The sequence below is a fragment of the Camelina sativa genome, chromosome 11, assembly GCF_030686135.1.
Source record: "Camelina sativa cultivar CO46 ecotype springtype chromosome 11, ASM3068613v1".
NCBI lineage: Eukaryota > Viridiplantae > Streptophyta > Magnoliopsida > Brassicales > Brassicaceae > Camelina > Camelina sativa.
In genome coordinates, this window is record NC_141890.1 from 45,254,203 (window position 1) to 45,282,063 (window position 27,861).

At 36.2% G+C, this 27,861-nt stretch overlaps 5 protein-coding genes and 4 pseudogenes across 7 annotated transcripts; 5 read left to right on the forward strand and 4 right to left on the reverse strand.

Moving 5' to 3' along the window:
• Positions 1 to 55: 55 nt before the first annotated feature.
• LOC104761642 (ER membrane protein complex subunit 8/9 homolog) lies at positions 56 to 2,119 on the reverse strand. The gene is made up of 5 exons (XM_010444932.3): positions 1,699 to 2,119; positions 1,142 to 1,288; positions 988 to 1,047; positions 379 to 545; positions 56 to 286 (listed from the first exon to the last, which is right to left on the reverse strand). Exons 1-5 carry the CDS (start codon positions 2,101 to 2,103, stop codon positions 256 to 258), a joined length of 810 nt encoding a protein of 269 aa, XP_010443234.2. The 5' UTR covers positions 2,104 to 2,119; the 3' UTR covers positions 56 to 255.
• Positions 2,120 to 2,375: 256 nt separating this feature from the next.
• LOC104726140 (nucleotide-sugar uncharacterized transporter 2) lies at positions 2,376 to 4,881 on the reverse strand. 2 transcript variants are annotated; one of them, XM_010444933.3, is made up of 7 exons: positions 4,331 to 4,881; positions 3,950 to 4,101; positions 3,650 to 3,858; positions 3,451 to 3,544; positions 3,192 to 3,358; positions 2,930 to 3,100; positions 2,376 to 2,814 (listed from the first exon to the last, which is right to left on the reverse strand). In XM_010444933.3, exons 1-7 carry the CDS (start codon positions 4,407 to 4,409, stop codon positions 2,490 to 2,492), a joined length of 1,197 nt encoding a protein of 398 aa, XP_010443235.1. In that variant the 5' UTR covers positions 4,410 to 4,881; the 3' UTR covers positions 2,376 to 2,489. The 2 variants fall into 2 exon arrangements, with proteins under 2 accessions (XP_010443235.1, XP_087327821.1); XM_087471695.1 differs by having other exon boundaries at positions 3,451 to 3,858; positions 4,331 to 4,592.
• A 1,524-nt stretch (positions 4,882 to 6,405) lies between these two features.
• On the forward strand, positions 6,406 to 9,113 carry LOC104726141 (uncharacterized). The gene is made up of 2 exons (XM_010444934.2): positions 6,406 to 8,641; positions 8,728 to 9,113. The coding sequence occupies exons 1-2, from the start codon at positions 6,776 to 6,778 to the stop codon at positions 8,821 to 8,823; spliced, it is 1,962 nt and encodes a 653-aa protein (XP_010443236.1). The 5' UTR covers positions 6,406 to 6,775; the 3' UTR covers positions 8,824 to 9,113.
• A 2,324-nt stretch (positions 9,114 to 11,437) lies between these two features.
• LOC104726142 (E3 ubiquitin-protein ligase At4g11680) lies at positions 11,438 to 13,871 on the forward strand. Of its 2 annotated transcripts, none has more exons than XM_010444935.3 (4): positions 11,438 to 12,018; positions 12,255 to 12,792; positions 12,873 to 13,245; positions 13,448 to 13,871. In XM_010444935.3, exons 2-4 carry the CDS (start codon positions 12,281 to 12,283, stop codon positions 13,592 to 13,594), a joined length of 1,032 nt encoding a protein of 343 aa, XP_010443237.1. In that variant the 5' UTR covers positions 11,438 to 12,018; positions 12,255 to 12,280; the 3' UTR covers positions 13,595 to 13,871. The 2 variants fall into 2 exon arrangements, with proteins under 2 accessions (XP_010443237.1, XP_010443238.1); XM_010444936.3 differs by having other exon boundaries at positions 11,449 to 12,018; positions 12,966 to 13,245.
• Positions 13,872 to 14,000: 129 nt separating this feature from the next.
• LOC104726144 (uncharacterized) lies at positions 14,001 to 14,528 on the forward strand (annotated as a pseudogene).
• A 1,299-nt stretch (positions 14,529 to 15,827) lies between these two features.
• LOC104726145 (calcineurin B-like protein 2) lies at positions 15,828 to 18,460 on the forward strand. Its single transcript, XM_010444937.3, has 10 exons — positions 15,828 to 16,086; positions 16,628 to 16,687; positions 16,776 to 16,942; positions 17,053 to 17,135; positions 17,241 to 17,300; positions 17,385 to 17,493; positions 17,581 to 17,633; positions 17,723 to 17,803; positions 17,886 to 17,998; positions 18,131 to 18,460. The coding sequence occupies exons 3-10, from the start codon at positions 16,819 to 16,821 to the stop codon at positions 18,186 to 18,188; spliced, it is 681 nt and encodes a 226-aa protein (XP_010443239.1). The 5' UTR covers positions 15,828 to 16,086; positions 16,628 to 16,687; positions 16,776 to 16,818; the 3' UTR covers positions 18,189 to 18,460.
• A 308-nt stretch (positions 18,461 to 18,768) lies between these two features.
• On the reverse strand, positions 18,769 to 20,988 carry LOC147935460 (uncharacterized; annotated as a pseudogene).
• A 114-nt stretch (positions 20,989 to 21,102) lies between these two features.
• Positions 21,103 to 26,778, forward strand: LOC104728917 (linoleate 9S-lipoxygenase 5-like; annotated as a pseudogene).
• A 152-nt stretch (positions 26,779 to 26,930) lies between these two features.
• Positions 26,931 to 27,535, reverse strand: LOC147935461 (zinc finger BED domain-containing protein RICESLEEPER 3-like; annotated as a pseudogene).
• Positions 27,536 to 27,861: the final 326 nt, after the last annotated feature.

The window sequence follows — 27,861 nt, forward strand, 5'->3', positions numbered from 1 at the left end:
GAAGAGCTTTCTTTCCAACTAATATAATCAAAATGCAACCAAAGAGATAAGAAAATTGATCACGAGGACAAGCTCCGAAATATATCATTCAAATGATAAAACTAAGGTTTATAATGAGCTCTGTCGCGTAAGTGGATAATACTTTAACAAGATTCAAGGGAAATGTTAAACAAGGGTCTCCGAGATTTTTTTTTGTTTTTCGACTGAGAGAAGATGAAAGCAAAAGTCTATCTTAGCTATATCGCATACCCGTCATCAGTTGAAAAGTCCAGGGTTTAGCCAGTCCCTGCAATTATAGTGAATATAAGTAAGATATTACCATCTAATACATAAAGGTCATAGCTTTTTCTTTTTATGGTTGGAGTATCTCTAACTTACTTGGTAACATCATCAAGATGATCATCAACATCTGTGACGTCCTTCCATTTCTCAGATGAGATGTAATCTGACAAAACTACATTGGCCGATGGCTCTTTCAAGAGTAGCTTGCTTCCTCCATCTGCTCCAACCATTCTCCAGTTCTTAGAAGCATCTTTCACACATAGCTATCATATACATACAACATATATTGTTACTAAACCAAATTAAAATGATAAATAGATCTTTTAACTGCTGCAAAAGATTGCATCAAGAAGAAAACTTTTATTGCTACTTGCTAGCACGATTGAAGTAGACCGTGTGGAACTGTAATCAGCTAGCTAGTCTGGTCATGTTTTATATCTTATAAATTAAGCTTAAGGTGCAACTAAAAGAATAATGAATGCAACATTGAGACAAGAGCCGGGATCAACAATAAGTTACCAAATATTACAAAAGTCGAGCTTCTAAGTCTTTCACATTTTTTTTCTCTTGATCTTATATTTGGCATAACAATCTACCAAAACCATAATTTAACTGAACAAACTCTTACTAAATTGACTAATTTCTAAATCTCATATCCATGCTATCCTTAGCTTTTCAAACATTGCTGTGAATAGAAATACCAACCTGCATCACAGAGCTTCGCTCTTTACCCTTTGACAAGGCTTCAAGTTTTTTGCTGTTCAACTACAAAACAGCAAACAGGTGCAACATAAGATGGTTGAACCTAGTAATTCAAGAAACTCATATTCTTGAAAGTAAAGGATAATAAGAAATTCACCAAGAGAATTGGTGCCTGAGGGAAATAGCGAGAGATGTGATCACCAATGTTCTTAGCCACACCACAGAGCTCAACATCATCAAACCTCTCGTTCGCATGAAAGTATCCAACAATACTCAAACCTTGAGCCACGTAATGCTCCTCAATCTACCACAACAAAAATTTACCTGATTCCGTAAGTTTTTTCTTTAAAGGATTCAGAATCCATAAGTTCAGAATCTCAGATTATGTAAAAACAATGTTGGAATCTTCTCATCTGCCAATTCGCACGAAACTTTAAAAAACACAGCTACAGATCAAACAATTCAAGATCTGAAATTTACATGTTTAAATAGAAACACAGTAACACTTCACTGAGCATCAACAACAAGAACTTGCTAATGATAGCATACACAGCTGCAACCACATTTCAAGTACACGAACTAAAAATTCCAAATTCCGTAATTCAATATCTATACTAACGCAGTCAGATCATAGTCTCATCCAGAATTCAATTTCAGAGCTAGCAAGATCAAATTCAATTCGAATCAGGGAGCATAAGAAGAAGAGATACGGACCATGATGAGGGAGATCTCAAGAGGAGGGAGGAGAGCAAGGTTAGAGTGAAAGAGCGGCACAGAATCTGAGATCTCTACAACTCCGTCGTCCTTAGGGCTGACTCTTCCGATTAAGACTCCGTTGACCGCCGCCGTCTTGTGTCGCAGCGAGTGGAGAACGAGTTTGATGTACGCGTTCTGAGAGATCTCATACTTCAATTCGCCGTTACTTCCCATCCCCATCTCTACGCAACTCGATCGTCGACTCACTGAGTGAGTCCTTTTATAATCCCACTCGCCGGCGTACAGAGGAAAACTTATAAAAGTCGCAACGCAAATCGAGAAAAAACGTTCACAGATGAAAGATTTGGTTAACGACAGTCGAAATCTCGCACAAATCCGGGTTCGGATCCAGGTCCGGATCATCCCGCTTTTATACCGACTACCCGGTTCTTGTATATTTTTACTTAAGTACATTAAGATTACTGAAATTACAGAAAATGCACATAAAGTTTATTTATTTTACTAATTGGACCTCATATTATAAAAAGACCGAGTTATACTCCAAAACTATTTATGAATTAAGTAAATATAAAATTAATTGCATGTTTTTGAAAAATATTTTTGTCTATAACCAGTCAGACCACTAGCCAAATGAATAATTAATTAATATAGTGTATATATCTAAACATGTCACATTAATAAATCAAAATCTGTATTTTATTATTTACTAAACTAGTTCGAGATTAAACCATTGTTACAAACTAAACTCTTTTTTTTTTTAATGTTTGGCATCTAACAAAAATATAAAACTATACGATATTTGCAGTTGTAGTCTTGGAGTGAATTGGATCAATAGAAACTACGGCTACTCCGGTCTCTCCTCCTCCGTCGTCAGCCTCGGCTTTAGGTTTTGAAATAGTAATGTTTTGTTTTGGAAGCTGCTTGCTTGAGATGTGATCGATTGATTTCCCCGGAAGATTGAGCCACGTGTAGACAGACATGCCGACAAGAGCTGCCACAGCGCCGCAGATGCTGATGAAGCCAGGATCGGACCCGAAGATAACGTAACCCCCAAGCAAGATCACACATGTCTTGAATTGCCCTAATACTACATGAGATGTTGCCGAGGTTGCCCTGTAAGAAACAACAAACTCTAGCATCTTAGCTAAACCAAACCAAATCCACACTGACATTTTATCAAACTCAAGAGTGATCTTCAAAACGAAGCAAAGAACAAAAGACTACTAACCCGAGAGCGAGTGCACCAGACCATTGGAGAAGAAAGCCGAGAAGAGCCGAGATGAGGATTGCGGAAGAGTTACCTAAATCCCATTTGAACAGTAAAACTCCAGGTGGGTCAAGCCATGGCATGAGAGCCAATAAGAAGAAGACGGTAAATGGCGTTGTCTTCCACATCAATCTACGTTCAGTGAAGAGTTTACTATTAAGAGACTTGTATTGCTTAAGCCATAAGTAAAAGTAAAAGAGAGCTAGAGAATTAGTATTTTTACGCTAGGGCAGTCCAATTAGCTTGTTGTTGAAGATTAGACCAGAGGATTTTATTGATGGCACTTGGGATAATCCAAGCAACAGCTACCAATGCGCCAAACAAATTAAATTCTAGATCTGTCACTGTCGCAATTGCCACCCCTAGAGATACTACAGCTAATGCCATGACCTGTTGTGTGAGGACAAAACAAAACCCCAAAACAGAGTAAGCACCAAAATATATGTAATGATACTTGATGTACAAAAAAACTCAAGTAATACCTTTGTGGAAGAAATGGTTTTCTTGAAAAGAACAAACTCTGCAAGAACAATTGTTGGTGTCACTGCGATCTTAGCCATCTGATAGAATCCAACGCTGGAAACAAAAACCAAAGCTTTCAAATATGAAACAGGGCTATTAAAGGTCAATTTTGAGCAATAGCTCTGTTTCAAATATGGATTGAGGCATTGAGCTACGAACCTGTTGTGTTTGAGACTGGTATTAGCGAGTCCAGAAGCAAAGGCCATGACAGCTCCAAGAGAGAAGAGAGAGGAGAAAGGTGTAGTCTTTGATGGAGGAGACATTGGAAGCAAAGAGAGAGACTTGAAGAAAGCTAAAAGAATCCAAGCAACAGTATAGTGAATCAATGTTAGAAAGATTGGAAAATTGAATCCAACTCTTCCCATTACCTGCAAAATTCAACCATACAAATCACTATGACATGGCCAAAACAGAGAACAAAAAATTAAAAAGAATTTGGAATATGGAATTCGGGATTACTAGTTTATTGGCGAGGATGATGCCAACAGCAACAATGAAATTGAAGGACATTGCAACAACAGGGCCACAAAATCTCTGCTGTTGCCTTTTAGCTCCTTCTGATGTTTTAAGCTCATTGTATAATGAACTTCTGAGTTCCTCCAAAGCTCTCCCTGCAAATCAAAAGAAAACAGAAGAAAAAAAACACAATCAGATCAATCAAACCTGATCAAACCAAAACGGAAACAAACCCTTAACAATCCGATCAAAGCAGATGAAGAACAGAGACAATGTGAAAATAAAAGCATCATGTTTTACCATTAAAAATCTGATCTTTTTTTATAGGAAAAATTGTAAAATGAAGAAGATGATGAAACAGATTCATAATAATAATTCACGTACCTGCTTCTGCAGCATCACTATCTTTCCTTTTGAGAAATTTCCTAGCATCTTTTCCAAACAAAGAATCAACCAGACCCATTTACACACACAAGGAGAAGAAGATGAAAAATCAAAAATTGTTTCAATCCTTTCTATGAAAAACCCAGATCACATTTTCCATTTTTAATGGGTGAGAGGAAAACAAAAAAAACTTTACTTTAAATCAAAAATACGAAAATGTATTTATTTTTTTTGGACTTTAATGTCATGGTATGATTGTTTCGGCTGGTGTAGAAGAGGCAGAGCCCTTATAGAGAAGAGAGAGAGATGAAAGAAAAAAAAAAAGAAAAAAAAACAATTTAGTAGTTTGCTTGAAAACGCAGTTTCATTGCGATATCTTTTTTGAATTTTTCATTTTTTCTCGAAAATTAAGAAAATTTTGAGGGATTTTTTTGTTTCTCTTGAGAAAATTGTCGATTGTGTAAGCTGCCACGTGTTGATTTCCTCAACGTCCAATTGGTGGCTTCATTGATCAAAAAACAAATTTATCAGATCGGTACGAGGTTTAATGCGCAATACATTGAGATTTTAACGGTATATTTTTATATATTTACGAGAGTGCCTCTCTACTTAACAAAGTTAAAGTCATTGAAGTGTCTTATGTATTTTTGAGTTTTGACATTAAAGAACTACCTCTTTTGTGATCAGAATTCACAAATATGGCATTGTAGACGCAACATACTGTCGTAGAAACATAGCACTAATATTGTTTGCTCATAGTCATATTTGGGAAGAGTAGCGTTAATTAGTTCCACAACCTACCAAGAAAAAAAGGAGAAAGTAGGGTTAGTTAGCCAAATGATAAAATATAGCAATAGCTTGCGTTAGGTGTGTCATACGTATAAGTTAACACATCACTACATAATGAGTAATTTTTTTTAATTGAGTGATGAAAAATTTGATACGTAAAGCTATATTACGAATAAAAGTGACTTAACATGTACGCTTGACCTCGATAACGAGAAGCTTTAATTTCAAGATATCCAAGTCTCAACAAACTTTTGGAGGGGGCCTAACGCAATAAACAAAAAGCTTGCATGGCAACGTCATCGTATCTTTGTATAAACTTTTCCTAAATTTAACCTCTTATTCTAATAAAATGTTAAGATTTGTGGATCCACCACTTTAAATTCTGTCTATATTTTTTATGATTGCAACATAAACACCGATATAGTTAGGTCCCCCGGGTCCTGTTTGGTTTATAAAAGCATATCCCTTTTGGCGAAATTTGTTTGAACCGGAACAAGTGAAATATATGCAAGTACAAGTATGTAAATTCACAGGCAGAGAGATTCACGAGCCTTTTGATACGGCCCATTTGAATCAGCCTAATATGTTAAGTGGTCTGCCCGATCTATACCAGCCGTCTAATAATGAGATAGATGGTGAAGAAACTCCAGAGTTGGCATATCTCATCAAAACATAATGATTTGGAATAATTTTTTAAAGCATCTACAATTATATTAATCAAACAAAAGTATCTTTAACAAAAGAGGAAATAGCATCTAAATTAAAATATTTGAATGAACTTTTTTAAAAGATTTTGTATATGTTTAATAGAAGAATTCAGGTTTCATGCATAATGCATTAATCTCTTCTTCTTCAAATCTCTGCTACCACTTGACCTCATGACTCAAGTTCAGGCACACTAAACTCTTCTTTTGTGTTTGGGATTAACTCTTGATCATACGTATGTTAAAGCTTTTAAATTATCCTTTCCCAACAAAATTTCCTGATAGAAAACTTCAATCGAAATGTCGGTATAATAGTATAATTTTGTAATCAAGAAATGCAACTATATATATATATATATATGTGCCAAAAAAAAAAGATGGTAATCACGTTTTGTGTGTAAGTATATAAAATATCTTTCTTTCTATTAAACACAATAGAACACAGACAGGAGAACGTGTTAGATTGTGACTTGCGTTAGAGATATCTCTGCTTTGTTGTGTTGTGTCATGCATGTTCAAGGCATGTGACATGCATTTTATTAGTTCACACGACTTGTATCGATCGGTCGTCAATTGAACCAAGTCACACAAAATCTCAAATATCGAATAAGTTCATAAACTTTTCCTTTATTTATCTGGATTATCCTCTACAACTACCGATTTTAATTCCAGAATTAGACCATCAAATTAGTAAAGTAGAAGAATTTGGAGCAGTCGTGGTTACAGACAATGTCGTCGGTTAGGGCACTTCCGTCATTACAACTTTACTAAGATAGTTTCTCTCCTCCATTAATGTCTCAATCATAACATTCAATAATATCATCTGAGAATATTAAAAAAAAAAAAAAAAAACAAATAAATTATCTGAAACATCTCTTTCTCTCTCTCTCTCTCCAATTCTTCTCTCTTCAAAGAAATTTCAAAAAATCGTAACTTGGAGGGATTCAATTTGATGGAATTGGTCCCGTACGACACGGAGACGAAACCTTCGATCCCCACGAACCTCGCGTGGCAAGAGATGTTTCGTTCCGCTTCAACCCGTAAACCTCAAGACCCTCCGTCTTCTTCTTCATCGGAGCCCCCACCGTCTCGTAAACCTCCCGGAGATGGGGGAGAAGAATCAAGCAACAAAACATCTTTATCAGCCGTTGATTCACAAGCCCGTCTCGCTATCTACATAGCAATGGCTCACGCTGGTCTCGTTTTCGCCATTTGTGTTGTGTATTTCGTCGGGAGGCTATTACAAGAGTATCTAAGACCGATTCAATGGGCGATCCTTTGTTCGATCCCTTTGAGAGGTATTCAAGAAACCCTTGTTGATTTCTGGAGCGAGCCCTTGAAATTAGGGTTGACGGAAGTTGTCCTCGCTGTTCCCGTCTCTGTTTTCAATGTCTTCATCGGTTCCATCGTGGATATTAAAAACCTATGCTTTAGGGTTTTTCTAAGGAGATCGAAACCTAAGAGGACGAGGAAGAAGAACGGTACTGGGTTTTCGAAACTTGTTAAATGGTTGGTCTCTTTTGGTGTGTTTGTGATTGCTTACGAGAGGATTGGTGGAATTGGGTCTCTTGTGATACTCTCTTTAGGTTTCTTGTTTAGTTCCAAGAATGTTGATTCGACTCTCTCTGTTGTTTCTTCTCTGAGGAGTAACAGTTTCAGGAGAAGCCATTTCACTGCTTATTTCACTAGAGGGATCATGAAGAGATTGAATACAATTGTTGCTATTGGTTTGATTGTGCTTATGATTGTTGGATCATTGACTGGTGTCATCTTCTTCTCTTATAAGATCGGTGTTGAAGGGAAAGACGCTGTTTATTCTCTCAAGTCTCATGTTGAAGAGAGTAATTACGCTGAGAAGATTGGGATTAAGCAATGGATGGATGAGAATGATGTCCCTGGAATGGTAGATATGTACACTACGAAGTTCTATGAAACAGTTTCTGAGCAGATTGATAGTTTGGCAATGCAGTATAATATGACGGAGTTAGTCACTGGGATTAAGCATTTTGTGATCGGGCATCCTCAGAACACGTCAACGCCATCCACTGCCCTTATAACTCCGTCTCCTTATACAGAGAAGCTCATGAGTTTGAGGACTCGGGTTAAGAACAAAGAATGGAGTCAGATCTACTCGGAGGTTGATGTCATCTTCAGGGAGCTTATTATCACAAGAGAAGATTTAGTAGAGAAAGCTAAAGGCTTTGCTGTTAAAGGAATGGATGTATCGCAACGTGTTTTCTCAAGCAGTGCATCGGTTGTTGGGGGAGGAGCTAAGTTCGTTTTCTCTATTGGAAACTCTATTATCTGGGGAGCAGCTGAGTTCTTTAACTTTGTCTCTCAGCTGATGGTTTTCATTTGGGTTCTATACATTCTAATCACATCTGAATCAGGTGGTGTTACTGAGCAAGTCATGAACATGCTCCCGATCAATCCAAGTGCTAGAAACAGATGTGTCGAAGTCCTAGACTTAGCGATCTCTGGCGTGTTATTAGCAACAGCTGAAATCGCCTTCTTCCAAGGATGTCTCACTTGGCTATTGTTTAGACTATACAATATACATTTCCTTTACATGTCGACTGTTCTCGCCTTCATCAGTGCTTTGTTACCCATTTTCCCTTACTGGTTCGCCACTATTCCAGCGGCATTGCAGCTCGTGCTAGAAGGAAGATACATTGTTGCAGTGACTTTATCTGTGGCTCATCTTGTGTTGATGGAGTATGGTGCTTCAGAGATTCAAGATGACATTCCAGGGTCTAATGCTTACATTACTGGACTAAGTATCATTGGTGGAGTGACTCTGTTTCCTTCTGCTCTCGAGGTAACAAAAATAAAAGATTGGATCTTTTGGGATTCCGAAACTAAAAATTGGCGATTTTGTAATGTTTATTGTTGTTGTTGTTGCAGGGAGCGATAATGGGACCGTTGATAACGACGGTTGTGATTGCTTTGAAGGATCTGTATGCAGAGTTTGTTCTGAATGATCCAAAGAAGATCAATTAGCTGTTTATCTTGGTTTCTTTGATATGAGCTTTAAGTGCTTCTGCCATGGCTGCTGCTTTGTATTGGAAGAAGAATCATGTGGATTAGTGTAGAGAGAATGAAAGGGAGAGGCTAAAGTGTTGATTGATGTGTTTTTTTTGGGGATTGTACTTTTATAGTGTGGAGAGAAATGTGTAGCAGTAAATTTTCAATTGTTGTTGTCTCCTGTTGTATTGTATGAGTTCTGATTCTTTTTGGGATACCGTGTAAATGTTTTTTTTTTTAAACATAATTTTTTTTTCTTCTATAAATTTAGGTTATACGTATAGAACTGTTGAATTTAGAATTGAGCTTACGTGAATCGAGTTGAATTATGACGGAAATGTTATAACTTGATGTATTTTTATTGTAAAGATATATGGTAAACAATATTGTAACTTTGTTGGACTTAGAATTTATATTGGTTACTAAATATAAAATTAACCGTAGAAGATTATTGGTACAGTGGGGTAGTTTCCTTGCTATATGATACTCCACAAAGATCATTTATTTTTACAGTTTTACTGATAAATGTTATGTAACAAAAGCAGAAACAAATAAAACAAACAAATGATGCCTTTATTAGACGGTTAAGAGGGCTGAAAGCCAAATCAAACCATTGCGCTTATATAGAAGATGCTATTATTACACGGTTATGGGATGGCTCAAAGCCCAATCATACGTGGTGGGATGTATTGTTGTTAGTTGTTACTGTGCAAATCTACATACTAGAACAAAAACATGATATGATGAACACGGTTAAGTATGAGTTTAAGTGATGTCGGAAGTATAATGACACCAAAAGAAGCGAGTCAGAGCCGTGTGACAAATACTGATAATGCGACGATTTAAAGCTAATAATAATCCACGTTTCTTGTGTACTCTTCTGAAGCCACGTGTCGGGATTTGATGTTGTTTTTGGATTTTGTTTTCTTTCCAAAAATAAATAATTGGTCAATATAATGTTGGGGGATAGAGATCTTTTTTTCTCTTGTCAAACAAAAGTAATCATGTTCGTTAAGTTATATTTCTCCATTGGTCCCTGAATTGTTGTCGTCGACGTCTCGACGAGGCCGACATATGTATGCAAAAGACATGGTCTATATAGCCTTGAAATTACGTCATGAAATGACATTATACAATTTAGTTAAATTATCCTAATTCTACGTGTAAATCATAGAATAGAATATATACATAATTACTAGTGGTTAGTTGTTAATTACAAAGTAATGGAGTTCATTAACACGAATCCAGAAACGTAATTATATCTTTTTGTTTATGTAGGTAAGGATTACAATTGTGTTAGATTAAAGTTGACAATACACTTTGGAATTTTGTGTTGTCAGTGTCACCTTTTAATACATACTATTTTAAGGGATATACCATATGCCTATAGGTCAATTACATAGTCTCGGAAATTTCTCAAACTTATATCGGGTTGATATGTAAAATGGAAAAAGGTTAGTTTTACTACAACAACAACAACGAGAAATGTCAAAGCCGCGGCCCGCGATCTATATAAGTTCATGCATAAAATTTTACTTGACCAAAGACCTCCGACATCAATTGAACGTTCTAGAATTTTTGAATATTTATAAATTTCATTTTTAAATTGGTTAATCTTATAAGTATCTTGACCACTATACTATACAATCCGGACAAAGAACATCATATTAAAAAATGGGAGAATAACAACGTGGAAAAGGAGAGAAAGCTAAAGGAACGTAAATGATAGAAACTCTTATGGTTGAGATTAGTTAGCCAACCATCCCCACTCCTTCGGTTACATCCTCCTCCTCCTCCGCCAATGTTACCCGCCCAATTATTCTATTTTGTGTTGCCAAAATATATACATGTAATAATATTTGTTTATTTCATTTGTTCTTACCAGCACCAGCATTTTTTTGGTTCTTCGATACATGCTCTTTTTCTGCTTTTCGACCTGCCCTAATATATATACTTCCTCAAAACAATGAAACAAAGTAAAAAAAAAGTCCATGTTCAATAAAAAATCGAAATAATTTCAAATTATTATAAATTATAATTTTGGCTTAAAATTATTTCTTTTAATCATTTTTATTATAGAGAATTTGTTAGAATACCATTTTTTAGATACCCCTTTCAAAATTACCTTTTTTTGAACATTTTTATTTTTATCCTCTTTTACACCATTATAATATATTAAATTAATTTTTAGAATTTTTTTAGGTTAGAGTTCTCTATATAGTTTTTAGGGGTAAAGTTTAGTATTTGGGATTTATAGTTTATAATTTTGTCATTTTATATATTAAAAGAGAGTATTTTTGAAAATGGATACCATGAAAATGTATTTTTGAAAACTGACATATACCCTATTACCACCATAGTATAAAAAGATCCATAGGAAGATAAAAAATATGGTTATCAATATTACTATATTTGGGAAATGATCCCAAAAAAAAAAACAAAAAGAGACGATTTTTCTGTTATAACAAGAAAAAAAGAAAAAAAGATAGTGATATGGTGAATTGAAAAATTGATGACTTCATTGAGATATGTTATTCTTATCCATTTCTTTTGATAAAGAAAGATATAATAATAAATACCAAAACAAGAAAATTGAAAAATCTCAATCTTTACTCACAATTCTTAAGAGAGAGAGAGAGAGAGAGAGAAGGGTCTGCTTTGGCGGTTGGAAGCAGCAGTTGCTATCTCTCTCTTATAAAAACAAAAAACATTGCTTCATATACAAAAATCGATCTCAGGTGTTAAGATTAGGCCAACGGTTCTCTTCTTCTTCTCTTCGATTCTTCAAACCAAAGCCATAAAATAGAGTTTGGTTCGAATAAAATATAAAGATTCCATTTTTATGGTTTGATTCTTGGTCGCCATCTCTCGCCCAACTTCTTCACCTTCTCTGACATAATCACTACACCTTCTTCTATCTTCTCCTTATAATTAGAAACGTGATCTTTCCTCCAAACTTGTTTCATTCCACACTCAAGTAAAAAAAAAAAAATTGTTGCTTTTTCTCCTTTTGTTCGTGGGTTTGAATTTCGATTACAAAATAGTACTTGGGTTTGTGGTAAATTACGTTTCCGTTTGTAAAAGAGGTTCCTTTTTTTTTTTTGGGGCAAATCGAGGAGTTCGTGTACAGAGCTGGGTTTTGCCTATTTGATGGTTGCAGTTGCAGATAAGGTATTTGATTTTATTCCTCAGTGAATTTTCATGTGTGTTTTTGTTGTTATTGTTGGACCATGAAAATTTCATGACTTTATTCTTTATTTATTTATTTATTTATTTTTTCATGTGTTTGTTTCATGATCTTTTCGTTTTTATAGTTACGGTTCCATGTACGTGCTCTTATATAATACCTTTCAGAAAATTTGATTCTCTCTATGCAATCTTTTTGTTTGTTTGGTTGTCCTGTGAAGGTTTTAAAATCTTGAAAAAAGTTCCGATGAATACACGTTATTCCGGTCAGCCGGAGGAGTTATCTTCCAGTAACATTTCCATCACTATTTCATCGTCTGCTTCGTTAAACTCCACACCTCGAGGCGATAACAGTCATGTTACTACTGCTGGTAATAATGATCAAGAGAGGTCTCCTCCATCTTCGTTTTACATAAGGTTGGCTATGAAGGTGTCTAGAGCTAGGTGGTTTATCTTCTTGAGAAGAGTGTTTCACTACCAGAACGGTTCAAGATCTGATCTTGGCTCTAATCCTTTCAATTCGAGTGCTTGGATGATGTCTGAGCTCGTTGCTCTGCTTGTTCAGCTCACTGTGATAACACTCACGCTAGCTATCTCCAAAGATGAGAGACCTATTTGGCCAGTGAGGCTATGGATCACGGGTTACGATGTGGGATGTCTTCTGAATCTCATGCTGTTATATGGTCGGTATCGTCAACTAGATGTTGGTTTTGTCCTCGGAGATGTTGAGCAGCAACAGAGAGGCAGAGAGGATACAAGGTAAACTCCCCAAAATCTTTGGTTCTGAATCCAACAAGATCCTGAGGTTGTACTGATATCTCTAACTGTTGTTATTTCAGGTCATCTCATTTGATGAACAAATGCAGAACGTCGTTAGAGCTTTTCTTTGCGATTTGGTTTGTAATTGGGAATGTTTGGGTGTTTGATTCTAGGTTCGGTTCTTTCCACCATGCTCCCAAGCTTCACGTCTTATGCGTTTGTCTTCTAGCTTGGAACGCTGTCTGCTACTCCTTTCCCTTTCTTCTCTTCCTCTTCCTTTGTTGCCTTGTGCCTCTCGTAAGTAGCATCCTTGGATATAACATGAACATGGGATCCTCAGAGAGAGGAGCATCAGATGACCAAATCTCTAGTCTCCCTAGTTGGAAATACAAACGAATAGGCGAAAATGCTTCTGATTCTGATTCAGATTCAGCTACCACAACAGATGATCCAGTAAGTCCTAATCCTTTTACTCAAAATTCAATCTATATCCATTTCGTTGACCAGTGGATCTTATTTTAAATAAAAATCCTTAATATAGTATCTTGATACTTTATATCACTTTCATAATAAGTGTCACAGATTAAACCAGTCCCGGTTTAATGTAATTTAGGATTGAAATGGATTAGATTTTGAGTTTTGGTTTGGTTTGCAGGAGTGTTGTATATGTTTGGCAAAATATAAAGACAAAGAAGAAGTAAGGAAGCTTCCATGTTCTCATAAGTTCCACTCAAAGTGTGTAGATCAGTGGCTTCGTATAATCTCTTGTTGTCCTCTCTGCAAACAAGATCTTTCAAGATGACAAAGCAAAAAAGTTCTAAAAGCAGACAAAAGAGTCAACAAAATCTCTGATTAAGTTCTATACTTTCTCTCTTTTGTTTTTTTTTTTTTTTGGTTTTTTTCTTTCAAAGGTTTTAAATCTTTTAGTTTTGGTTTGAAGCAAGTCGGTTACTTGTGTGAGTGTCAGATTTTTTGTACAAAAAGAGCTCACCAGTAATCGTAAGTTACATTGTGAGTACATGATGCAAATCACAATGGCAAAAACATTTATAAAATCTTAATATAGGGTTTATTACACATTTAATATGTTCGTATATATTATCTTTTCTAGAATATACACTTAGAGCATCTCCAACCCATTTCTTCATTTTTGACTCCATTTTGGAGTAACTCCATTCTTAGAGCATCTCCTTAAAAAAGCAGTTTGTCAACAACATTCCAAGGTTATTTTTTAGCTGCCTTCTCACACAAGTCTCCATATAAATGACCTTTTGATTTCATTACCAAGAAAGAAACAACACTCCCAAAAAAAAAAACTTCCAACTCATTCTTTACGTTCATCAAAACCATGGCAAAAGAAAACTCTTCAACCCTAGTTCTTGGACAATCTACGGCGGAGGAAAAGTATTCCACAAGTTTAGCTAAGATCAACCGAAAACCTTATGGATCGATCACGAAACAGAGCCAAGATCACCAAAACGCACCGAGTTTACGCCGTTGGGGATCGTCCTCAAGTAAACCGACGAGGCAGAATTGTCTATGTTCTCCTACGACACACGCCGGTTCTTTCAGGTGCAGGCACCACCGGCGTTGATTATTCATTAACACGTGTCGGGTTTATTGGGTCGAACCTCGCGGTGCTGTTGTCATCAAAGTCAAGCCGGTTTAGTGACACCCTCAAGGCTCAGTAAACCAGGGCGCCGTAAGCCGGTTACCTGTATTTTGTTTCGGTATAATAATTGTCGGTTTTGTTATTCTATTGACATTGTTCGATTTTATCAGAAAAACATGGTTCAATAATGTATATACTAAACCGATTGAAATCGGCCGATTCAAGGTAAAACTTTATAAAATTTGCACTGAGTTGATTTATATTTTAGTTTTGATTACATACATTACACATTTTATACGCTTTATCATTTACTAAAATTCCATATGACGACGATACATCAGACTAGAAGACTATAATATTTGTATTCTCAACAAATCAAATGTAATTAGATGTACGGAGATGAGAGTCAGAGAGTGTTAAAAGGATCAAATATGGATAACTCGAATCTCTCTTTTAAGGTAAAGAATATAGTCAACAAAGTAAAATAAAAAGTATTGGCCATTATTGGGCAATGAATCTAGTTCGGATAAAATCAATTTTAATGTTAGATAATTTTTATGTAGTTGGGGTAATTTATAGCATAATTCTAAAAGTAGTGAATATATATATATATATATATATATATATTTTGGTCAGCAAAAATAGTGAATATTTTTATACAATTAATTCTATACCAGGTAAGTGGGAACAACCACTCTAGTTCACCGCTCTTAATTAACCAATCAGAATACACCAATATGTCAAAGTCATATCATATTTTAAAAAATAAATCGAAATTAAAATGAAAGGACAAAACAAATTATGGAAACAAATTATGTAGATATTTTATTAAGGAAATTATGTCAATTTGAATTTATTATAACTTTAAAAATTATATGTCGGGTTGAGTTTATAAAAGAGTGGGTAGAATTTAGATTTTACAATTAAACAAAATTATATGTCGGTTTGGATTTATAAAAGAGTATTTAGGATTTAGATTTTACAATTAAAAAAAATTATATGTCGGTTTGGATTTATAAAAGAGTATTTAGAGTTTAAATTTTACAATTAAACAAAATTATATGTCGGTTTGAGTTTATAAAAAATAGTTAAAGTTTAGATGTGATAATTGAAAACTCTAATATAATATTAGAATTAACAGTTTTAAAATTAATTGATCTATAGAATTTGTTTCTTTAATTCAGATTTATTTCTTTAATTTAAAGGGGTGAATAAACCTAAGAATTGTCCTTCTAAAATTGAAAAGATAAATCATGTCCGGTTCAATTCATCTCGGCTACTAACTATTTAACCGGGAACAAGAACCTTACCAGAAGAAACCAAACCAAAGATTTTGAAAAACGGCACCCGATAGAGCAGATATGACATCGACTAAAACGGCATCACTCAATAAGTGCAACGCATAATTGTGACTGTGTTTAGTGATTTAATTAATTAAAAAACTAAATCAATAAATCCCAAAATATTTTTTTTAGATATTTATCAGGTTTTTGTTTTTTTGGTTTCCAAATTCCAACTCTCTCTCTCTCTCTCTCCGCTGCTTTCAAAAAAAAAAAAAAAAAAAAAAAGAAAAAATATCGTCTCCACCTTTCTCGCACAGCTATCAAAGCCTTCAACCACCACCACATCAGAGCCGAGACTACTTCAGATTGAGAAGCATCCAACAAATCAACGTTAATCCGGTAATAAATCTTTCGTATGTTTATGAAATCCAAATTCATCTACTATTTTTTTTTTATTATTCTTTTTCTTTGAGTTTTAACTTCTTTACACACCAAAATATTCTTGTATCTGTAATTGAATCTGGGATTTTTTTTTGTTTGAATCAATCCATACATACACAAACAAAAATCGATCTAGATCGGTCTATTGTTTCTCAGAAACCCACTAATCGAATTTACCCTAATTACGACATCATACGATTTGTCTTTTAATCATTATGCAAAAATTTGGATTCCCGATTGATTAATATTAATTGTTGTGACGTTTATGGGAGAGAAAAAGTTTTTTAGGTTAACCCTTTGATTAGTGTTTAGATTGTGTGCATTATTAGGTTTCTTATCGTGTGGACATTGAGTAAGTAATCTCACAATCAATGAGACAATGACTTTTTAACTTTTTTTCTAGTTTTGTTGTAAGTAATGTGTTTGCCTTTATTGGACCAATATAGGATATGCAAACAACAACATTATGATTTCTTGATCTCTGATTCTTTTCTTGCAGTGAAGCGAAAGATTTAAGCAAGTTGCGTTCATTACAGACTAATTAGGAAATGGTTGAAAGGTAAAATTTATTGTTTTAGTGTTCATTCTTCTTAATAGACTTCCAAAATAAAAAAAAGTTCTGACTGTTTGTTGGTTTTGTTTTGTAGGCATGGAGAGTTTTGATTTGTTGCTTTTTAAGATTATTATATCATGTCGCAGTGCATAGACGGTATCAAGCATTTATGCACCTCTGTACTAGGGTGTTTTGATCTTGATTTGTACAAAGGTTCTGGTGGCCTTGGAGACCCTGAATTGCTTGCAAGAGACACCGTTTGTATGCCCCTACCATCTTTTTTTTTTTTAAATTTATTTTTCTCTATTAGAGGAATGAAATAAAACTTTCTGATTGTGTATGATGATTGGGTTTTTGTTTTTTGGGTGCAGTTAGTGTGAGTGAAATAGAAGCTCTTTATGAGCTCTTCAAGAAAATCAGCAGTGCCGTGATTGATGATGGGTTGATAAACAAGGTAAAGCTAGCTGCTTGTCTGATCTTGCTCATTAGTTGAAAGCTTGAGTGGTGATCTCACAATCTGTCTAATTACTAATCCTCTTGTTAAATTTATTTGTATCAGGAAGAGTTTCAGTTGGCTTTGTTTAAGACAAATAAAAAAGAGAGCTTGTTTGCTGATAGGGTAATGTTTCTAAATGCTCTTAGACCCATTTTGTCAAGTTTAAGTTTAGAAGAAATGTTGAGATATGTGTTTTTTGGTTTCTAGGTGTTCGATTTGTTCGATACAAAGCACAATGGAATACTCGGGTTTGAGGAGTTTGCTCGTGCTCTCTCTGTCTTTCACCCAAATGCGCCTATAGATGACAAAATCCACTGTATGTGTCTTTAATAACTTGAGGAGTAATGAAATCCACGTTATTTTGGTTTCATATTTTAATGGTATATATATATTGCTTTTGCAGTTTCATTTCAGCTCTATGATCTTAAACAGCAAGGCTTCATCGAACGACAAGAGGTAAAGCTTCCATATCTTCTTTATAAATAACCTTGTGAAAAGTGCACTTTATCCATCCTCAGAGACATTAACGTCACTCATCTGTATAGGTGAAACAAATGGTTGTCGCTACGCTTGCTGAATCTGGAATGAATTTGAAGGATACTGTCATAGAGGATATAATCGACAAGGTAAGTTAGTTAGTTACTTTTTCCTCTTCGCCCAAATTTTTTCTTTTCTTTGAAAGTAACTTCCTGAGTTTTGATTGTTCAGACGTTTGAGGAAGCAGACACAAAACATGATGGAAAGATTGATAAGGAAGAGTGGAGAAGCCTTGTTCTTAGACATCCCAGCCTTCTGAAGAACATGACTCTTCAGTATCTCAAGTGAGTTTCAAAAATCTTTCTATCTATGTAACTGGAGTTGAATTAAATTTGCTTCTTTAGTTTTGTTTTCTTCTCATTCTCTATGATAATTATGTAGTAAAGGTCGTGATCTTATTTTGTGTGTGCTTGCAGGGATATCACAACTACATTCCCAAGCTTTGTGTTCCATTCTCAGGTTGAAGATACCTAAGAAGAAAACAAAAACAAGCAGCAAGACATTGTACTGTTGAAGGTTGTTGTTCTTTCGTTATGGCTGTTTATTTGTTTCATCTCTAAATCTCTGAACTCATTTAAATTTTATTGAGATTTTTTTTTGTGAAGCAAAATTCCTTTTTTTTTTTGTTTGGTTTTTGTCCATTTTGATTTCGCTCGGCCTGTCTGTAGATACAACTTTTGCATCTTGATCTTATGATATGTAAAGTTTTTTAAGTTTATTAATCCAAAGTATAAAGATTTGCTTCCTGTTTTGGTTATTTGAGTTTGCTTTTTCATCTTATTAGTTCCATGGATTTGTTGACTGTAAGCAAAACTAGGTCATTTAATAATGCTGGATATTCTTGCCAGTTCTTAGGGGGAAAAGCATGCTTATGTAGTAGTACCTTTTTGTTTTCTTCATTTGGTTGATGCCTTCTAATAAAAGTCAGACCTTTGAATTGTTGTCTCTCCGAAATGTTTTGGTTGCTCTGGTGACAAGTTTTGATGGAAGAATATATAAGAAAATCTTCAATATGTTTCAAATGAAAAGGTTAAGGTCCAACAAATGTGCATGCCTACTCAAGTTGTTTGTTATAATCAGTTATATCGTAAGAGAGAGCGTCATAGCACAATTTAAGGCCAAGAGAATAGTCATCCACAATGGTTAGAAAATAAACAGCTCCTGACATAGACGGAGTACGGTAAGCTCCCCAAATATCGCAATGGATTAAATCGAAAATTGCACTAGCTTTATTATTACTTTCAGAAAATGAATCCCGAGTTTGTTTAGCTCGATAACAAATATCACAACCCCTGTTTGTTCCAACAGTTTTTCCAACACCAAAAATACTAGATAAATAAGATAGCACACGATCAGATGGATGCCCAAGACGTCGTTGCCACAGCTCACGTTGATCACTGCTTGTTGTTTTGTTTGCTTGACCGTGAAAGACTCCTCTGAACTTGTAAACCCCATCACACTCTTCACCCGCACCAATCATCTTCAAAGTACGGTCCTGCAAAACACACACATCCTCAGTAAAAGTAGCAAACCCTTTAGTTGTTTTAAGTAGTTTGGCAACAGAGAGAAGAGAACATGTCAAATCCGGAGAGTACAACACCCCATTTAACCATATATCACCACCTAAACACATCCGCCCTTGTTTTTACGCCATAGCCCGATCTCCATCAGGAAGTCGTATAGCACAAGGCAATATCGATTGTATATCACTCAAAAGATCGATATTCGAAGTCATATGGTGTGATGCACCAGAGTCTATGATCATATCTGTCTTACCAGAAATTTTTGATGCCGAGGGTGCTGTCTTATGTTGATTGAGAAGACTGATCAAGGATGTCAGCTGCTCGTCGGTAAACTAGGGTAGAGAGGCGCGATCTAACTCTTTGCGTGTGGTTGCCGCCGAGTTTGCGACGGGTTGAGCAAGTGTTGAGTTCGCAGATCCAACCTCAGGGTGAGTCTGAGTCTGAGCCACATTCGCATGAGCCAGATGAGAACCTCTTCCCCGACCAAAACTTCCAACCATTCCTCCCCCTCTCCCAAAACGTCCTCGACCTCCTCTGTTTCCAGCCCCTCTTCCTTCACCATAATTTCTACCATGTTCATCCCACCAATCTGGATACCCTTTGATCTGGAAACAGTCAGAGAGAGCATGACCGTATTTACCGCAATGCCTACATGTAACAGCCTTTTCGCGATATTGAAACTCCCCTGTTTTCCCTTTGCTCCCAGCTTGAACCGCAAACCCCACTGCATCAACATGTTCTTCCGTGCTTCAAGTGATACCTTGTTGTCTTTCATCTCTCACCACTCGCTGATAAACTTGAGACAGTTTTAACATCGGTTCCATGTTTGTTAAAGTAGATCGTATTCCACCGAAACAAACGTCATCTAACCCCATTAAAAACTGATGTGTACGTTCTTCATCTCTATCTTGTTCAAGATGTGCTGCCAGTTCACCGCATGAACACGACTTCAAAGGCTTGTAAACCGCCAGCTCATCCCACATCTTCTTAAGTCTCCCAAAATAAATCATTACACTATCTCCTTTCTGTTTGCAGTTCGCCAATTCTGATTTCAGTTCATGTACTCTCGGTCCATTCCCAACCGAGAACTGTAACCTCAAATCTTCCCACAACGTATGTGCATCATCCACCATCGAAATTGTTGTTTTCAACGTCGGGTCGACTGTATTCATCAGCCATGCCACGATCATTGAATTAACAACCTCCCACTGCTCAATTTATTCCGCCACAACTGGTTTCTCCAAAGTCCCATCGACAAAACCCAATTTCCGTTTAGTACGCAAGGCATTCCACACATGCTTAGACCAATCTTCGTAGTTGTCCCCTTTCAATTGCACCGTGGTGATCAAGCTTCCCGGTCCTTCGGACGGATGCAAGTAAAGAGGCGAGGATGTTGAGATTTCGGACACCCTCACAATCTCTTTACCTTTCCTACAGTAGTCGTAAGCTTCTCTGTGTCTGTCATGATTGAAACCATTCACAAGAATTTTGGATCTAGGTTTGGCTGTGATACCATGTAAAGATAGGAATAGAACGGCTCAACCCTATTAAGATGTGATACATAGCGTATATATACAAGCGTGAGAACCCTAGGGTAGTAGACAAATAAGGAAACCTAAATACAATGTAATATTTACACCCCGATCCCATAATATTTCTCCTCTGTGAAGTTCAGAATCTTGGACGCTAATTATATAACTCGTAGGATAAGACTCGCCAGAACGGATTTTATCAACAATGTTTGTCCCCATGCTCCTTTAAATGTGTCCTATGTGGATAACGGCCTTCCGTTTGCTCCTAACACCGAGCTCCTAACAATTTATTACGACTGTAACTTTTCACGTGAAGTTTATACTTGTGGTGGCATGCTTGGTTGTCCGAGTGACAAAACTGATCACAAAAGAAACTACTATGTGACAAGAAACCTCTCGTCACCTCTACTTCAAGGGATCAGTTCATCTTTAAACGACTTCAAGAGATTTTGCCAAAGAAACGTTAGTATTCCTGCATCTGGACCTTCCCTCAACACACTGCAGACAAGTTCGAGTGCAGAAAATCTAGAGAAGGCTCTTGAAGATGGTTTTGATCTTGGACTTAACCAAGAATGTGTGATATGAAGACGTTCTGGGGATACATGTGGATTTAATAAGAGCTCAAATGAATTCAGTTGCTATTGTGTAGATGAACGACATAAGGGTATGACTCGCGGTTCAAGAAAGAAAGGTAGGATTTTTTGGCAACATATCCTAGTGTAGTAGTGTGGTGTATTGAGTTCCAAATAATCGTTGGTGCTGTTCCATTGATGCAGGAATCTCTTACGGAGCTGGAGTAAAAATAGGTGCTTAACTTTCTTTTATTCTTTAAATTTACTTATTCTAAATACTATTTTTGAGATTTTCTTATAAACAGGTTCTTAGCCAGATGATATATTTTTGTTTCATATTCTTACTTTAAGTTCAGGAGTAGGTGTTGCTTTGTTCCTGATCTTGGTCTTAACGCTGTTTCTCCTAAAACGAAAAAAATCCTATGATCTTGGTCAAGAGAACCTCAAGACCCTAATTCACAACCAAAACTTAAAGCACTTATTCCACTAAAGCAGTATAGTTACGCACAAGTGAAGAAAATTACAAAGTCATTCGCGGAACAAGTTGGGAGAGGCGGATTTGGAACGGTATATAGAGAGCCCTTTCTGATGGCCGCATGGTTGCAGTGAAGGTTTTAAAAGACTCAAAAGGTAATGATGGTGAAGACTTCATCAATGAAGTTGCAAGCATGAGTCAAACTTCTCATGTCAACATTGTTACCCTCCTACGATTCTGCTCTGAAGGTTCCAAGAGAGCAATTATTTATGAATATTTGGAAAATGGGTCTCTTGATAAGTTCATCTCAGACAAGACCTCGATGGATATAGATTGGCCGGTACTTTCTAGAATTGCGCTTGGAGTTGCTCGTGGTTTAGAGTACTTGCACCATGGCTGCAAAACAAGGATTGTACATTTTGACATAAAACTTCAAAATGTACTCTTAGATGACAATTTTGTCCCCAAAGTTTCGGACTTTGGCCTTGCTAAGCTATGCGAGAAGAAAGAAAGCATCTTGTCATTGCTAGACACAAGAGGTACAATAGGTTACATTGTACCTGAACTGTTTTCAAAAATGTACGGTAGAGTCTCCCACAAGTCAGATGTGTATAGCTATGGTATGTTGGTTCTTGAGATGATAGGAGCAAGGAACAAAGATAAAGCTGCTCAAACCTCTGCATCCAACACAAGCTCAATGTATTTTCCTGAATGGATATACAAGGATCTTGAGAAAGGAGACATTGAAAGGCTTATCGAGGATGGAATCAGCATTGAAGACGAGGAGCTTGCAAAGAAGATGACATTGGTGGGTATGTGGTGTATTCAATCTTCTCCATCAGATCGCCCAGCGATGAACAGAGTTGTAGAGATGATGGAAGGAAACCTGGACGCTCTTGAAGTCCCTCCTAGACCTGTTTTCCAAATTCCATCAGTGTCTTTTGAAGAATCTTCCACGCTTTCTGAGGATACATCGGGTTACACAGAATTATGTTCCATAAATGTTGCATAGAGAAAGAAACCTCCTTCAATTATCACGAAAACAACAAAGACCTTTATCAACATAGTATACCGTCGACATATAACTAGAGTGTTTTTGTAATCTTATTTTCATTGTAATATTCTTATAATCCGACCATGTCCTTATCTTATATATTAACTAGAGAGAGTACACTAAACTTACCAAGTTCATGCACAACATCAACAAACAAACAAAACTAAAGTTAGGCATCAAAATGATGAATTCAACAGCAGGAAATCAACAGAAAATCAAGAGATAGAGTTATGAGAAAAGGTCCTAAACTTTTGTAATTTTACTTCTGTTCTTCTATAATCTCCTCTTACATAGCAATGAACCATAAAACATAACACTGTAGAATATTTTAATGTTATCATATCATTTGTACGCAAATAAAATGAGCACAGTTACAAAATGTTACTGATGGCAAATCATGAAGGGGTAAAATGTTACTGATGAATATCAGAAGAAAAAAAACGATAAATTTAGGAGATAATATGGTAGGGATTTAGTGAGCAACACACAATGAACAATATTTGAATTTGACTATCACAATTTCGTTTTCAGCGTCAACTAATAAAGACAACTAGACAAGTATTAAAATAAAATTCTCCTAGTAAATGAACGTATATTCATGCATGTATAGGCTGATTCAAAACAAACTTTCATTATGTTTAAAATTTATAAATGATTTGTCTTGTAAAACTCGGTGTCTTAATGAGAAGACTACATTCAACTTTCCAAAAAAGAAAAAAAAAAGTATTTCCTTCCAACTTCCATTCATAAAGAATGTAATTTTTTTTTATTTTACACAAAACTAAATAACTTTCTCTTTTTATATATAAATATTAAATTTAAAATCCTGCATAGCAAAGAGACAAAATTAAAAAAAAAATGTCAAAACAACACTATTTGTTACTATTTTTTTTAACAGCTGTTGTTATATTAATTATACTAGTAGATAATAAATATTAAAATCTATATTCTCAGAATTCAACTCGTTATCTTTTTTATAATGAACAACGTGAATATTTATGTCGATACATAGTACTTGGTGTAGTTTTGAGGAAATGCTTTTACGGGAATTGGATATATAATTTATTTTAGGAAAAGAATGTAAAAACTAAAACCCTTTGGTGTTCAGTATTAGATTCAATATAAATAGAGTATCACATTAACATTGTGTAATATGCGAAAAGAAGAACATTCTTATAATCTCTCTCTATTATCTTCATACCATACCGGCATACCCCAAGCTTAGAATCTCTCTACTCTCTCTCTCTCTCTCTTCACCTTTTCTTCAACCTCACTCTGAGAAAATTCTGCAATATTATCTTCATACCATACCCCAAGAAGACGAAGACGATGAAGATAGAAGGAGAAGTGGTTGTGATGAGAAAAGAGGAGAACTCAAAGAATGGGACAGAGTTTACGACTACGCTTATTACAACGACTAAGGTGCTCCGGAGAAAGGTCCTAACTCAGTCCGTCCGGTTCTCGGTGGTTCACCTGAGCTTCCTTATCCCCGTCGTGGAAAAACCGGTCGTAAACACAATAGAACCGGTTAGTCAACTCAAACTTTTGAAATCATATGTACATTGCAAAACTCAATGGTTACTTGACATATACGTCATTGTTTGATCAGACCCTAAGTCCGAGAGTAGGCTGGCTTTGCTCAACCTAAACATATACGTGCCATGTGATAAGCGGTTTAGTCATGTGAAGTTCTCTGATGTCCTCATTTACGCACTCAAAGCGGTGACTCAAGTGCTCGTCCCTGAGATCGTCTCTGTTTGCAACAAGACCATCAACGAGTTTGACTCCTTTGGAGATGTTTTTCACCTTTATGACGGTGGTATTAAGCTTGCCAATGGTCACACCATTTCTAAGCTCCGTGAAATTATTCCTTGGGAGATGTTTAGAGAGCTTATTCGTAATGATGGAGAACGGTTCTTGAAATTTCCATTGCCTGACATTCTCAAAGGTAATGTATAAACAGTTAGATAGTCGATTTAGACCTAAACTTTTTATAGATTTTGACATACAGTGATCCTATATTGTTACAGAGAGTAGGTCGGCTTGGAGAACTGATGAAGAGTTTGCAAGGGAAATGCTGGCTGGTCTCAATCCAGTAGTGATTAGTCGTCTCCAGGTTTAAATCTTATCATTCAACCTCTTCTTTGGAATAATTGAAATTCATCGATTGATCTCGCTTAATTATTAAATAATTTGGATATACAAAAATGCAGGAATTTCCACCAAAGAGCAATCTGGACTCTGCAAAGTATGGAAATCAAGATAGCTCGATACGCGAAGAGCACATAGAAGCGTTCATGAACGGCCTCAATGTCCAAGAAGTAAGTATAATATAGTTTTCTTGTTTGACAAGTAACAGATTTATAGCCATTTGTAGCTAACTGCAGTTGGTTTTGTGTTGTTGTGTACAAAAAAGGCTTTGGAACAGAATAAGCTATACATATTGGATCACCACGATGCAATAATGCCTTTCTTGATGCGGATAAACTCAACAAATACTAAAACCTACGCGACTCGAACCCTTTTGTTGCTTCAAGATGACTGAACACTGAAGCCACTCGCCATAGAGCTGAGTCTTCCACACGCACAAGGTGAACCACATGGATCCATGAGCAAAGTTTTTACACCAGAAGAGATGGGAGTAGAGGGATCGGTTTGGCAGCTTGCAAAGGCTTACACAGCGGTTAATGATTCCGGTTATCACCAGCTTATAAGCCATTGGTAAATAAATGGTGACAACATTGTGGACTAGCTAGAAAGATTTGATTTTTGGTTTGAAGTGACCGGTTTGTTTATGGTTTTTGCAGGTTGCAAACGCATGCGGTGATTGAACCGTTTATAATAGCGTCGAATAGGCAACTCAGTGTGGTCCACATTTCCGTGACACGATGAACATCAATGCATTGGCGCGACATGTCCTCATAAACTCAGACCAGATTCTGGAGATAACGGTCTTCCCTGGTCGATACGCCATGGAACTGTCTTCTTCAATTTACAAGAATTGGGTTTTCACCGATCAAGCTCTCCCCAAAGATCTTGTCAAAAGGTAAAACATCAAGTATCTTTCTACACAATTCTTGAGTCACAAGTAAACCTAGAGTCTTGCGGGACACGTAACTTTAAATTGCTCTATTTCCGCAGAGGAGTTGCCGTGGAAGATCCAAATAGCGACAATGGTGTTAAGCTTTTGATCGAGGATTACCCTTATGCAGTTGACGGTTTAGAGATTTGGTCAGCGATCAAAACGTGGGTCACAGAGTACTGCTCATTCTATTACAAGGATGACGAAACTGTCCAAACCGATAGAGATCCAGTCATGGTGGACCGAGCTCCGAACGAAAGGCCACGGCGACAAACAACACGAATCATGGTGGCCATCGATGCAAACCCGTGACGACCTCATCGAGTCTTGCACGATCATCATTTGGATCGCTTCTGCTCTTCACGCAGCAGTCAATTTTGGACAGTATCCTTACGCGGGGTTTCTCCCTAATCGGCCTATGGTCAGCCGCCGGTTTATGCCAGAGCCAGGTACCGTTGAGTACACTGAGCTGGCAGAAGACAATGATGTAGCGTTCTTGAAGACGATCACGCCGCAGTTACAAACTCTTCTTGGGATCTCGATCATAGAGACCTTGTCTCTGCATTCAACGGACGAGGTCTACTTAGGGCAGAGAGAGTCACCGAATTGGACGGTTGATGATGAGGCTTTAGAGTCGTTTAAACGGTTTGGGAAAGAACTGGAGCTGATAGAAAACAATATCATAAAGAGAAACAATGACAAGAGGTTCAAGAACAGGACCGGACCGGTTAACATACCGTACACTCTGTTATACCCGAATACTACGGATTACACAAGAGAAGGTGGGCTTACTGGGAAAGGGATCCCAAACAGTGTCTCAATCTAGAGTTGCTTTTTTGTATTTTGTGATTATTTCTCTTTTTTGAACTTAATTATTATTATTTTTTTGGGTTTTGCTTGCTATTATGAACTCTTCTACGTTACTATCCATTTTTTTTGGATCGTTCAAAGTCAATATTTTTTCCCCTTAGGTTTTATTTACTTCTCACAACTGTTTAAGTGTGTAAGACCTAATGCTGAAAGAGGATTAAAAGGTACTGTTGTAATGGGGATATTAAGCATGTCCATCGCCCTGTATGTTAGAGCACCAAAACATTGTCTATTTTCTTTTCAATATTGTAATATGTTCAAATTGTGATGACTTTTTATCTCTAATTTTGGGTCCTCCAAATACATTCTTAATGCTGACTTTTCTTCTTCAACTTCTAGAACATTATCTAAGTCGATTAGATCTTGTATCATATGAAAAGTTATATTAACAAGGTCCAAGTCTTAATCTTAAAATTTTATCAAAAACTTACCTCTAGCACGTCCAAGTTCTCACTTTCTAGTTCTGAAACATGAAAATTTGTTCTTGCAGAATTCACAACACGAGTCAAAGGAAAAGCTTTTCTATTTTCTTCAAAAAGCTTTATAAATTTACCTTCTAGGAAATCTATTTTTTGTTGTGAACTGGATGGATCAAGCTCATCATAACAACGTTTCAGAAGTTTAAATTTCATCTTAGGATCCAAAACAGTCCCCATTGCAAGAATAATACTATATTCTTCCCAGTATTTATCGAATCTCACCCTCATTTTAAAAATAAGAAATTTATTAAATGTGCCATGAACAGTGTGTAAACTTGTGAGAAATACCATTTTTGAAAAAACTTTTTTCCTGTTGCCACAACCTCAATTTAAAATGACCAAATTGCTCCCTCTCTCCCACAGTCTCAATTGCAAAAACCTAACCTTATCCCACTTTCTTTTATTTTTTCTTTACACTTTATTCCCTTTCTCATCTCGTTAGTTCTTCTCTCCCATCTCTTTCTTCCATAAAATTCCGCTGAACATATTTAAAAGAGCTGCTAAAGCTGAATCCTTATAATGAAGGAGCTGAAGATTTGACGGAAGCGCCAGAGAAATCA

Coding starts and splice junctions, on each gene's coding strand:
- LOC104761642 (XM_010444932.3), bottom strand. CDS start 2,103: ATGATCCGGACCTGGATCCGAACCCGGATTTGTGCGAGATTTCGACTG. Junction 1,048..1,141: donor CTCAGGCACCAATTCTCTTG/GTGAATTTCTTA, acceptor GCTGTTTTGTAG/TTGAACAGCAAAAAACTTGA. Junction 546..987: donor AGCGAAGCTCTGTGATGCAG/GTTGGTATTTCT, acceptor TGTATATGATAG/CTATGTGTGAAAGATGCTTC.
- LOC104726140 (XM_087471695.1), bottom strand. CDS start 4,409: ATGGGTCTGGTTGATTCTTTGTTTGGAAAAGATGCTAGGAAATTTCTC. Junction 3,101..3,191: donor GCTAATTGGACTGCCCTAGC/GTAAAAATACTA, acceptor CACTGAACGTAG/ATTGATGTGGAAGACAACGC. Junction 2,815..2,929: donor TCTGGTGCACTCGCTCTCGG/GTTAGTAGTCTT, acceptor TGTTTCTTACAG/GGCAACCTCGGCAACATCTC.
- LOC104726141 (XM_010444934.2), top strand. CDS start 6,776: ATGGAATTGGTCCCGTACGACACGGAGACGAAACCTTCGATCCCCACG. Junction 8,642..8,727: donor TGTTTCCTTCTGCTCTCGAG/GTAACAAAAATA, acceptor TTGTTGTTGCAG/GGAGCGATAATGGGACCGTT.
- LOC104726142 (XM_010444935.3), top strand. CDS start 12,281: ATGAATACACGTTATTCCGGTCAGCCGGAGGAGTTATCTTCCAGTAAC. Junction 12,793..12,872: donor AGAGGCAGAGAGGATACAAG/GTAAACTCCCCA, acceptor TTGTTATTTCAG/GTCATCTCATTTGATGAACA. Junction 13,246..13,447: donor CTACCACAACAGATGATCCA/GTAAGTCCTAAT, acceptor TTTGGTTTGCAG/GAGTGTTGTATATGTTTGGC.
- LOC104726145 (XM_010444937.3), top strand. CDS start 16,819: ATGTCGCAGTGCATAGACGGTATCAAGCATTTATGCACCTCTGTACTA. Junction 17,494..17,580: donor TATAGATGACAAAATCCACT/GTATGTGTCTTT, acceptor TTGCTTTTGCAG/TTTCATTTCAGCTCTATGAT. Junction 17,634..17,722: donor GCTTCATCGAACGACAAGAG/GTAAAGCTTCCA, acceptor TCATCTGTATAG/GTGAAACAAATGGTTGTCGC.